The 13,130-nt window shown below is 37.6% G+C and overlaps 1 protein-coding gene across 1 annotated transcript; it reads right to left on the bottom strand.

Moving 5' to 3' along the window:
- Positions 1–2,585: 2,585 nt before the first annotated feature.
- LOC114536865 (angiotensin-converting enzyme-like) lies at positions 2,586–12,391 on the bottom strand. Its single transcript, XM_028558203.1, has 6 exons — positions 12,327–12,391; positions 9,512–10,624; positions 5,871–6,094; positions 4,914–5,157; positions 3,728–3,850; positions 2,586–3,040 (listed from the first exon to the last, which is right to left on the bottom strand). The coding sequence occupies exons 2-6, from the start codon at positions 10,561–10,563 to the stop codon at positions 2,749–2,751; spliced, it is 1,935 nt and encodes a 644-aa protein (XP_028414004.1). The 5' UTR covers positions 10,564–10,624; positions 12,327–12,391; the 3' UTR covers positions 2,586–2,748.
- Positions 12,392–13,130: the final 739 nt, after the last annotated feature.

The following is a 13,130-nucleotide window of genomic DNA, read 5'->3' on the forward strand; positions in this document are numbered from 1 at the left end:
ATGCATAATCCTTTTTTGTGTAGATATAAAAATCCAATCTTGTTTATTTCATAAAGCTAGGCGCACACACGACGATTTTAGTCGGCCGATTCCTGTCTAGATTGTCTAGATGGATGTTTTCATCAAAATGTGGCGACTGGCAATCTATACTTGGTCAGATCATAGGTAGCCCAACACTCGTGGTCCGCGCGCGTACACGCTACTCAGTGATTAGCATATATTAATTTATCCTAAGGTTGGCAACTTTATCACCAATTATCAATAATATATCACATACATACATGTCAAACTTCGATAAAAACTGAAAAACTACCACAAAATACTGCAAAATTAATAAATATAAATGAACTTGGATATATTTTCTAAGTTTCGACATAGTTTTTAGCTTCAAAATGTATTGGGAAATACGGAAATTTGTTCATTTAAAATAAAGTTTTTGAAAATATATTGTCGAAATTTTCTTGTCGATAGGCGGGATCCAATTTACTCTACATTACGTCACCTTCGGAGTCAATCGGAGAAATGCCGAGTCAATCCTATTGGCTGCTGAAAAGTCGGAAAATTTCCGAAGATTGCTCCATGAGAGAACAGCCAATAGGATTGACTCGGGATTTCTCCGATTGACTCCGAAGGTGACGTAATGTAGAGTAAATTGGATCCCGCCTATCGACAAGAAAATTTCGACAATATATTTTCAAAAACTTTATTTTAAATGAACAAATATATATATTTATATATTTATATATATATTTATAAAATATATATATTTATATATTTATATATTTATATATTTCCCAATACATTTTGAAGCTAAAAACTATGTCGAAACTTAGAAAATATATCCAAGTTCATTTATATTTATTAATTTTGCAGTATTTTGTGGTAGTTTTTCAGTTTTTATCGAAGTTTGACATGTATGTATGTGATATATTATTGATAATTGGTGATAAAGTTGCCAACCTTAGGATAAATTAATATATGCTAATCACTGAGTAGCGTGTACGCGCGCGGACCACGAGTGTTGGGCTACCTATGGTCAGATTAGACAAAGTAGACTCGCGTACACGCGCGAGGCGCGAGCGCCGCGAGAAGGAAAACATGTCTGGGCAAGCGCTGCCTATATGTCTAAACCTGAATGGACCAACTACCGTAAAATCGTTGTGTGTGCGCCCGGCTTAAAGCAGGGACTTTTGCCTGGTCCGTTAACTTACCTGTTGATATCACGTGCGCGGATTGCGAGAAACGGAAGAAATATTGGTCACAAATAAAACTAATGTAATTCCGAGGCCAGTTTTGGCCAGTAATTCTGAGGTCACAACTAATATCTGAAGTTTGTGCTTAATATTACCTTCCAACGCGGATTTTAGCCTTGTAATTTGTAATAAAAAGATCGGTAATTTGTGCTTCATACAGATACCTTTCATACAGAGTTTAGCCTTATTCTAGACAAACAGTGCAGGCGAGCGTTAGGTGATTTCAGCACCTCTCTGGTTGTTAGTATATAGTTGCCTAAATAATCCGAGGTCGCTCGACCAACCGGAGGCGACCAGAATTTTCAATAATCACCTTTGTAATTATACTAAATGATGATATTGTAAAGTGTAGAAACAAAAGCTTCAATTAATCGAAAATATGCCATATTTAATTACTATACGCCACCTAGTTCCAGCTCTGTATTTATCATTTACTCTGTGATATAACGATTTCCTATGCCAATTACAAAGAGATGTCTTAGTATATGAGATTATATGAGAATATTTTAGATATTTTACTCTATAGACCTCCACTTGCCATCTTTTTAAAAGTTGTTTTCATGAATATTTCGTAAGTTATTATTTTTTGAAAAGTCAGCCATTTATCACCATTGGGTGTATCTGATCTTGGTAACGATGGTGATTGAAGGCTCCTTTTTCACACGGAGTAACTTGGCTTGCGATGTGGCATAAAATAGTTTTATGTTTCTAAATATTCAAGAAAAAATTGCGTATAAGACCACCTAAGTTCACGTCTGGATTCTGACGATCATTTGGGCGGGTTGATTGTAAATTATGAGTTAATTTACGTCATTTTGTGTACTAGAAAAATTCGCCTTGACAATTCTTTTTCGTTTGTTTATTTCATTTTTATGTGCAGTCATAGTCCCTTAAAGGTCAAGTTATTGTCGTTCGGGAATTAAAGCGCTCGAAGAATCGAAATAGGTCTACTACCATGCAGCCTTTACAAACTCAACCAGGGCATTTGAAACATGAGCCATTCAGCCTTGGTCTTAAAATAATTCTGACGTGTCATAACACAGCCCGGACTGAAACTTGCCATGTAATCGAAAAATACTTTGGCCCCGGTTTGCCGGGCAGAAACTCAGCCCGGGCTGAAAAGACGCCATGGAATCAGCCCCTTAGTGCACTAGCGTTGGATCCACCCCTGTCTGTAATGGACTTGGTAGGTAAATTCTTTGAAAAAAACTTTTCGATGATTTTTAGTTCCAATTTGGCGGATACGTTATAAGTGCATGTTCTCGCTAATTTACCTCAGTAGTCAGTACATACCTTTTTGAAACCCCATGGAATGTAATATGAAAAGATCACTCCTTATAGATGTCATATAATTCAATTTTTTTGGAATACAGTATTATCGATACTATTAGAATTCTCTAAAAATCACATCTTTCCACTCTTTGCTTAGAATCTAGTTTGGTAAAATTAATTTTGCATGTTTTAATTGAGACTGTTGTCTATATGAATATACGAGTTACATGGAAACAACGAATTGAAGTAACGAGGCCACGAAAAGCAAAATGGCAGATGAGTATTTTCCGTTAACATTCTTTACCCCCGCGCTTGTTGTTTCGCAATCTTGGACGCCATCAGCTGATTGCCCAGGCCAGCCAACCTTGTATTTCTTGTCGCATCTTTCTTTCACCAGCCACTTTCGCAGTGGTTCAAAATATTCCTTGATTGGCGCCACGGACATATTTTTACTTCCAGTCATCTTCTCTAAAGCAATTGGCCATGGTTTACTCTTACCCAGCTCAAGCATAGCACTAAAAACAAAATAAAGCCTCAGAAATTTCCTCAGCCGTATGGATTAGAAAATATTAGTAACTTACACACCATGCAGGGGCGGCGAAAGCAAATTTCTTTTTAAAGACACAACAGAATAACTAAATGGGGGGGGGGGGTTCCATTACTTATTGACAGAAATACACTATTCTCTATTGTTTGCGTACAGAAGAGTCAGCATACGCCTTCAGATCCACTGACATGCATGAGGACGTTTTTCTTGTATATATTTATTCATGCAGTTTGTGAAACTATTCTAATATGTACGCCACAAATTCAGGATCGTTGTCATTTGCTGACAACACAACATCATCTGGAGAGGCATATCTTCATTTTCACACATACTTGTACATACCGTACAGGAACAATCGCTTTTTAAAAAGAAATCTGTTGGGCATAAGACAAACATATGAATATGCACCCACGAATTAGAAACTCTTTCAAACAAAGAAACATACCCCGAAATGGGTGTGGAGTAGTTTATAGTTTTCGAACAATCAAGGCCGTCGCTAGAAACTTAATCGGCGGGGGGGGGGGGTGCATATTCATATATTCGTTTTATGTCCGACTGATTTCTTTTGTTAGCAATTAATTGTTTCTAGGGTTGTAGCGACGGCCCTGCAAACAATAGTTTTCGAAAAATGACGACCTCGCAAAAATTTACTTACCCAATCTTCTTACCAGCAGCTTTAGATTCATGTATTGAGCACTTGAACAGATGACCTTTGAAACCTGCAGCTTTACAGGCAGCTTTGTGAAATTGGAACTGTAGGACGTAACTGATGAAATATCTAAAATTTATAAAGGTTATTGTTGTTGAACGTTTACTCTTACTTGACTTACTTTGTTAAACTCTGTAAAGTGTCACCTTTAGTAAAATTAAAAAGCAGTAAAAAATATTAATTTCGGTTTGACTTAACGCGAATGACGCCAGATACGCGAATGAAGGAGTGTCGATGGAGTATCTGAAGTTGAAGAAGTGGAGGAGAAGCTTACTTATATGTTGCAGTTGTATTTTTACGTAAACAATGTATAGTTGAGATGCATATTTAGTGTCATAAATTGTTATTAATTTCGCAATACTTGGGAGAGATCCGTTGTCACTTGAAGATTATGTCAGGTTAAACAGAGCTAGAATCTTGGGGATTATTTTATAAAATTAAACGGAACCTCTCTCAATCTAAAAGCGTCATATCCAAATATCCCAAGGGTTTGGTGCATGGTGGTAAGAATGTTTATCTGCCGAATTGTGCGGAAAATTTCCATACATTCTCTGCATGCAGGTTGAGCTGAACAGTGTTGAACTTCTCCGACTCGCTAACATATGGCAACTAAGCAACTTCATGCAGGCAGTTCCGGTATGATCTGGTGACTGGTATTGCGTATGTGAATACGAGGCCGGCTTTAGAGGATTTAGGCCTTATGGTTCAGTATGTGCACTTGGTTATGCGGTGTAGATTATGTTATATATAATGCACCTAATTTTGTTGATAAACTTGATACCCACGATACATAGCTACGATCAGTGGCGTAGCCAGCCTGACGATTTTGTCCCGCTATGTAAATTTCGAGTTATTATAATTATTCATGCCTTTAGAAATCTATTGTTTTCACAGTCAGTGAACACCAAAATATTAGCATAGCGGGAAAAATCGTCAGTCTGGCTACGCTACTGGCTACGATCTTAAGCCGGTTTTCCACTAGCGATATTTTTCGCGCGAAGCGACTTTATTCCTTTGTATTTGAGCAATTTGTTCCAGATGGTTGCAGTTGAGAGCTCTGGAACAAAAGTAAAATGTCGATTCGCGCGAAAAATATCGCTAGTGGAAAACCGGCTTTACGATAATTACAAACCTGATATATGGCGTATCGCTAGGAATATGGTATTTGGCACCCGGATCAAAGTCGTCTTCACTTCTTGGAACAGGTGGTTTAATGCCTTGATATTTACGTCTCAATTCCCACCATTTTGCATTGTATTCTTTTTCACTGATTTTACCATTGAATACATTCCACCGCCATTGATCAATAAGGTAGCCGAACGGAAGGAATGCCACTTTTCTCATTGCCATTTTCATTAGGGCATTAATGTCCGCCTCTAGAGATATATTAAAAGTGAAAAATGCAGTATGTCGAGTATAGGCAGTAATAAATAATATAGTTGGTGCACCTATACAAAGCAATTGATATTTATATATATGGACTGTCATAATGGACTGTGCTATTCTGAAAACTAAAACACTCGTAGAACTCGCCATCACCAAACCATGCTGCAGCCGGATACGCGACTCGCAGGCTACTATATCTGGGTACAGTTTTCTTATATAACGCTTCGAATGAATAAAATATATCGGAACTTTTGCAAATGACCAGCGATGTTAGTAACTCTGGCGGAGAAAACAATGTGAAACGATGCAAAAAAATGTTGATTTACACAGGTATTCAAATTAAGGGTCTTCTATAACAAACTACACCGCACGATATCGATTAGACGTTATTGCTGCAGTGTTTTTTTGGACTGAACTTTTTCACTAAAATGGTAAATTTTATGTATTGTATTTTCGTCACTGAAACGCCTTTTACAAGGAAATGCAGTAAATAAGCCTAAGCACAATCAAGAATAGCACAATCTTCTTGCGGTAACTCACAGACACTGAAATCATCAGAGAAAGAGAAAACGAAGTCCAACTACCGATGTTTGCGAACAATACAATACGAACAAATGGTGTTAATGTATGATTCCACCCACAAAATCCACTACAATTCTCCATAGAATGACCATGATTACACTGAAATGCAATTTTTTCTTACCGTTATCACTTTTGTAGTCTTTTAACAAACCGAGTGTTTCTAAGTGGCCAGGTGTATCAACAGAGAGTGACATCAGGTCCCCCACAGCTTCGTGAAATCCCGGATTAGCACCTGTCCGATAAACATAAGGCAGGTTCCCGTATTGCAAATAGTACTGTATGTGTCCAAGTTCATGATGCAAAGTGACCAGGTGGTTGTGCGTTATTTCCACGCATTGCTTGATTCTACAAAAATATAAACATGTCTAGGCTCACGATGCAACTTCAAAAAATTAAGATTTTAGAATTGTTGCAAAGATTTGCTCACTCACGCATTTGAATCAATGTGTTTACTTATGCAAAAGACAATCATGTTTGTATGTGAACTAAACAACACAACGCCATCGTGCTTGTGAAAATTAAACAACACAAAGTTTTTTGCTGCAATATAAAACAGTTTTAGATTAGGCAGATGTATTAAAGATGTATTAAAAATGGTGGAAACAGGATCTGCCGGCTCATATACAAACTCCTTGAGAATACAGTTAGGGATAACGTCAGGACCGTGTGTATATAGACGTTGACCCCTAGCAAGTTCTCACAAACCTCATCACGTGCATGGTAAGTGGCAAATTGGCAATAAGGAAAGGTCAAGCTGTGGAAGGTCAGATCATGACACTAACAAAATGCCGGTCATTCAACAACTGGGCTAGATCTTTGCCAGAAAGAGTCACACCGTATTGATGGCATTGGTTGACGGTTTCTTCTTACCCGATAATTTTTAATGGAGCCCCACCATTTTCTTGGATTACTAGATTTAAGCTAGGTTCTGGAGTAATTCACGGCTTGTTTGTTATGCAGAGAGTTATGTCAGCTTTGGGAAAGAAGATCGTTAATTGAGTTGCAGATACACTTAGATTTCGTGATTTTCCCAAAATTGACCTAACTTCTAATGAAAAAAGATTTTTAATCTCCAACATCGTCATAATGTTACAGAAAGAGAGTTACATCAAACAGAACTCCCTCACGTTGGTTCAAGAAACATCTGGGTGTGGTTTGGGCGTGGTTTAACATAACTCTCCTTTTCATAACATATCCGTTTAGCGCGCGTCCCGCTGTGGACAGGACTTCTCGTTCGCGTTCAAACAAGAAAGACCGTCTTAATTTATTTCCGGTCGGCGTTCGTGAATTAAAAACGTCGCCAAAATGCGAAGAAGAACCTAAACCTAGCTATGTTTCAGAAAGTTTACGATGCCTTTTAGGATGATTAAGTTTAATAACTGCGTTTTAACAACGATTAACGCTAACTACTTTTCCATACAGCTGGCTTAATACATGATTAAAGTTAACAACGTTTTAAATACAAAAATACTTATTAAAAAGTAATAAGGCCTGTTTTAGACGTCGAGCTTTTCATGTGCCGAACCTAATGTTAATGAACTAAAGTCTTTGTTTCAGCCCATTTGCACTGATTCAATTCCGCACATGAAATGTTCGACGTTTAAATTTATGCCACGCGGGTGCGTGCATGAAATCAGGCGGCTGGACTTTACATGTCTTCTGGATTTTCTATGTTTACATGCAAAAGTTGCCTGTCGTGGTTTCGCAAGTTATAAGGATATTCTCATAAGGTTTCTTTCGAATGGCCATCTTTTAGTTTTTACAAAAACTTGCGTAAATCGAACTTTTATAAAGCCTTGCGGTCGCCCAGGCTGCTGACCAGTCAACTTTGCGCAAAAATAGCCAACTTTACGGAGCTATTGCGAGCAAACTAGATAAAGTAAAATCTCATTTACGGCCATGTTCTTAACAATATAACAAAGAAAAATGGCCTTTTTAAATTTTTCGATTTCCATTAAAAGCGAAGCGGTACATCGGTGTGTAATGAAAACTAGCCACTCCAGCTCCGGGTTCGTCCGAATCCGGAGCCAGCTCCGTTTTAGCGAATCTGGAGCCACGAACCCGGAGCTGAATATCCTGTCTCTCTCCTCCGCAGAGGCTTCGAATACAAATGCGCTAGATTTTTAAAGATAACCGCTGCTGCTGAAATTAGAAACGCGGGCCTCGCCCGCGATATCCTGTCATGTCTCATCCGATGAGCACATGACAAACATCGCACGGCACATGTATGTACACGTTGCCGCACCGATCTTTTAAATTTCAAGTGTTGTCTATTCAAATGATCATAATACGACATTTCAGTGTTTTGTCAAAATAATCCATCAGCTGCATGCAGTACAATACATAGAGGCTCTTAAACGTTTGACCCGTTTGTCTTTTATATCTGCTTAATGAAAGCAAGCAAGCAGCTGTGCGCAATTTTGAAACGAATAATGGCTAAAAGATTACAATATTGACTGGAGTTAAGCCTACCGCATTAACTTAATGAATACATAGAAACCAATAGTCAATTTTCATTCAATATGATTGTATTTTTTATTTATTTTAAAGCGATATGACGAGACCACGCGGTACAGGCTACGCGTAACGCGTTGTTATTGGCTAGTTGAATAATGCGTCTCATATATCCACAAACTTGAGTCCTACATTTTTACGCAAGACCTCCCGTCATCAAATCCTCACGCAAACAAATCGCACAATGGAAAATCTTACCGCTCAGTTGAGCGACGCTTGCTGAGTTAGCTTTACTCGTGGGTTGTGGGTTAGCGTTCGTATATCAATCGCAGTTTTGAGACCCTCCATCCTTTCTATATACTATCAGTATATTAGCTGTCATAGTTTGGGCTACACGTCATGCAGAGCTTCTAAGCTCTGATGATAAGAACCTGTCATACATTTGATGACAAAACGATATTTCGCATGCATCTATGTATTTATTACACCCTGATCGTATAGCTAAATAGCTAGACTGGGGGAACCATGCAATTAACCATAAGTTAATTCGAACACAATAAACGAAGTTACTGTTAACATGTTATACAAGTTTTAAATAAGATATAATACGGTTCAGGCTAACTAAGTGTAATTCAGTTCGATGTAGACTACTAAGATTTAACGATGCCTAAAATGGCTTTGAGGGATGGAAATGTGTAAATAACATTGCCCTGGTAGTCGTGCATTACGTTGCAATCGTCTTGACAATATAGCATGTGATTGGTTGTTTCAAAAACTTTTTTTAATACCTTAAAAATCAATTTCACGCTCGTTAAATTGCGGTAAAGTGGCTCTTGTGAACAGTCCCAAAGCCCTGTTCAAAGCCCTGATCAAAACCCTGATCCTACGGAGGAAATTTTCAAGTGAAACGCGAAATATTTCGCCTGGACCGCCTGGTTCTTTTGAATTGTGGGCAATCAAGCTGAAGCAGAATTAATTTATTGGAATGCTCATAAATTAAAAGAAACAGGCTAAATATTTCGCATTCCGACGAGAAAAAGCGCCCGTGGGAATCAAGCATTAACTTCACAGTTTTTCTAGTTTTTTCGATAAACACGCGCTACAGTAACAAATCATAGTCTTCGAGCGGAGGACAGATACAGAATTTTTTTCTGACAAAACCATGCGGGGTGAATGACCACATCCGTGTATAGCATTGCTTTGTAAATAATATCTAATGCCTGAATCGTGGCGGAAATTCTCTGTATAAACGCATCTTTTGAATAAAGGTGAACAAACTGAGTATCAAATAAAAAATCCGTATCTTACCTGACGTCCTGATACAGCAGGAAATCCCAGGCAGAAGCATGGCAAACAACATCGCGATCCTTAGGTTTTTGTAACAACGAATTTTTGTAGAAATTTGCTGGCAGTTTTTTGAGACCGATTGACTCAAAAAATGATTCTGCTAATTTAGTCAATTTCTCTGGTGTATTATACCGTGAGTCCTTTTTCAAATTCGACGTGACATCCAGGCTAGGCTTGTTTTTATAAGGCTCTACAAGATCATATATGTTAACCCAGCTCTGTGCCCACATGTTGCCTAGCAAATGGGCTGGAATGTAGTCGTTCTCTAAAACTTTTCCACGATAGGTTTTTGTTAACTTGTACCGTACATATGCATGCATTTCGAGATACAACGGCCGTAGGTCATTCCACAATTTTTCTACAATATTGCCAAGATCGTCAACCTCATAGCGTCCTCTCCATGCCTGTCCGCGATCTGTATAGCCATTTTCCCTTGCACCTTTGTTTTTTAATTCAACGAAACGTCTATAAACATCTCTCATTTTCCGTCCGGATTCGTTACGCCAACCCCACCAAGCTTGAAGAAGTTCATCATAATCGCGCGATTTTGCCATGATGTTAACTAACTGGGGACTTAGTGAGTTATTGCCAACTTTAGCCGTGCTGTATAATTTGCTCAATCGCGAACCAAGCTTCTCCGATTCTTCAAATTCCGTCTGATTTTTTAGGTTCGTGGAGTTACTCAGCATTCTAATCTGTCGTGACGTGTCGTAGTCCAGTTTGTTCAAGTCAAACTTGGAAGCATTCTTCTGGACTTCTGCGTAAACTTCGGTGTAGGCGAGATAAGCTTTGATTTCAACCTGTGAGTTGTAGTCTGTGATGTTAGTAGCCCTTGCCCAAGCCGCCAGACTGCTTTTGTAGGAATATTCCGTCAATATCTTGTAGGCATTTTTGAGAAATAATTCAGCTTGTGCTTGTGTGGTTTGGTTGCCATTGTCATCGCCATTGGTTGCGGCGACAGCCAGGAATGAAAACAGAAGGGATACGGCAGAGATTCTTTCAAAAAACTGCATGATGCCACCGACCTTGCTTGGAGGAGGAAACACAAGACGTTGATGATTCGTGGCTAAGAGTCTTAAGATATATAAATAATGCAATGAGAATGCCCACTAACTGGGCGGTAAGTGATATGTCCATTGACATTGTATAAACTAATATTTGAATATCGAATATCCGGCACTTTTGATTTCCGAATGGATATCCGTCTTTGCCTGTTATATGCAAAAATATATATATTTTAAAACTGACTCGCGCTCGGAAAGCTTTTTCTACACAAGAATCACCGTTGGAGGATAACGTTGAGAGGCAGTGGAAAAAAATGATGGTATACATATAATATCTCTGCGCTGTAGCTATGTTTAATAATTAATTAATTAATAAATGACTGCAATTTAATTATATGACTATAAATGTTATATGTGATTTTAAATAATGGTAATTGCACTGAGTGGAGTGCAATTTGGTGTGAAATCAAACGCGTGATCACAAAATCGGAATCAAAAGTTTGATTTCACCCTAAAATTGCACGACACAAAGTGCAATTTCCACTTTATTATATTCATTTTGAAATCATACAAAAGATTAAACAAATTCAAAACGATTTATTGCCGGCTGAACCGTAAAGAAATTTTGCGGGGCATTTAAAAATTCAAAATAATAAACTTGTGTTCCATTTTCCCCTGTAATTTGATTGGATAGTTACACTCAAATACTAAATCTGATTGGTTATTGTGGTTCAGTCCCTTTCCCGAGTACCATCCTCATGCAAATAATATATATATATATATATATATATATATATATATATATATATATATATATATAATATATATATAATATATATTATTATATATAATATATATTATATACATAGGATATTACACGGTGGCGAGTAGATATGGATTTTATGTTCGAGTGCCAAAAAAACAATATGACATACTGTTTTTGACACGAGAACATAAAATCAATCTTTGGCGGGCTGCCACTCGGTGTCATATCCCTCTACAAAATCATTCCCTTTCCCGAGTACCATCCTCATGCAAATAATTAATCCACCTATTGAGCTGATAAGCTCTTGATATCGAAAAAACTAGTATTGTTTCGAAATATCAAGAAAACCCGTGTTGCATGGCCATGTAGCTCAGTTGGCAGAGCATCGGACTAGTATACCGAAGGCCGCAGGTTCAAATCCTGCCGTGGTCAGGTAGAATTTTCTGCTTGCCATAGCGGGCTGCCACTCGGTATCATATCCTACTACAAAATCATATATATATATATATATATATATATATATATATATATATATATATATACTTTTCGAGAACACAAATATTATAATACTGCTCCTTGATAGCTGCTCATGCATAGACATATAGGTGCCAATGTTTAAACCGATTTAATTCATGTTTCTGTAGTGGCCAGTTGTGGCCAGCGTGTGGCCATATCCCATGTCATAAAACTTTTCGAGAATACAAATATTATAATACTGCTCCTTGATAGCAGCTCATGCATGCATGCATAGACATATAGGTGCAAATGTTTAAATCGATTTAATTTACTTTTCTTTCGTGGCCAGTTGGCGTGTGGCCATATCCTATGGCTATGTATATAAAACTTTTCGAGAATACAAATCATTATAATACTTCTCCTTGATAGCAGCTCATGGACAAATTTGTGGCATGCATACTAATTTTCAATTTTACCCATGCATACATCATTAATGATCTCCAATTTTAACTATAAATTACATAGAAAAAAGTATAAAATTTAGAATTACTGTTGTTCTGGACCTTGCCCACTGTTTGCCAACCTCTGGATTAATACAACAGCCGTGTCGCAACGTTTTGATGACGGAATTACTTTACGGAAAAATTCATATCATGAACATGAAGACAATATCTTGAATGACAATATTGGCAGAAATGTTCGACGAACGTCAGAAGATCACACATACGCACAGGATTTGCCAATTAGCATCCGAAGGGCCGGAAAAGACAGTTTGTGCTTGTGGACATATGACGTAAAAACTCTCTAGTCCGTTTAATAGCGGTTTTCCAAATTCCACTAGGCGAAATTTTTCGATCGAACGAATTTTTTCGCTCGATTTTCTTTTCAATTGTTACCGATGAAGATAATCCGCTACGGTCGAATTCTCACAATTGAAAAAAAAATCGAGCGGAAAATTTTGTTTTGGGCACGTATACGTAAGTCTAACATATACATTACAAAGATTTATTATATAATATGCGGTGTTTTATTGACGAATCCGCCATTTTGACAAGCGATAATAACATGCCAACCAATAACAAATTTCAGTGAAAAATAATATTAGTTACTCAGCTGCATCCTTATGGAACAGCTTACCGAATGAAACTAAGCAAGAAAAGAGCCTTAAAAAATTCAAATTCATTCTTGACCGCAGCTGAAGTTTCTAAGTAATTAGAATTTGTAAATAGTATGTAGGCTAACTGTAGTAAAATAGTTGTGTGATATAGTTGTTAAATAATTTAATATTTGTATTATAATTGTACTTAAGTAATTCACAAACGGCGCTTTGAAAAGCAGGAGCCTACGTGCTCTG

This window comes from Dendronephthya gigantea, unplaced genomic scaffold, assembly GCF_004324835.1.
Source record: "Dendronephthya gigantea isolate DGI-Jeju-01 unplaced genomic scaffold, DenGig_1.0 000149F, whole genome shotgun sequence".
NCBI lineage: Eukaryota > Metazoa > Cnidaria > Anthozoa > Malacalcyonacea > Nephtheidae > Dendronephthya > Dendronephthya gigantea.

Bases quoted from the DNA above. Each gene is read 5' to 3' on its own strand.
- LOC114536865 (XM_028558203.1), bottom strand. From the start codon at position 10,563: ATGCAGTTTTTTGAAAGAATCTCTGCCGTATCCCTTCTGTTTTCATTC. The intron at 5,158-5,870 runs GTAAGAAAAAAT...ATATATCTCTAG, and splicing joins AGACTACAAAAGTGATAACG to AGGCGGACATTAATGCCCTA. The intron at 3,041-3,727 runs GTAAGTAAATTT...TTTTGTTTTTAG, and splicing joins GCTGCTGGTAAGAAGATTGG to TGCTATGCTTGAGCTGGGTA.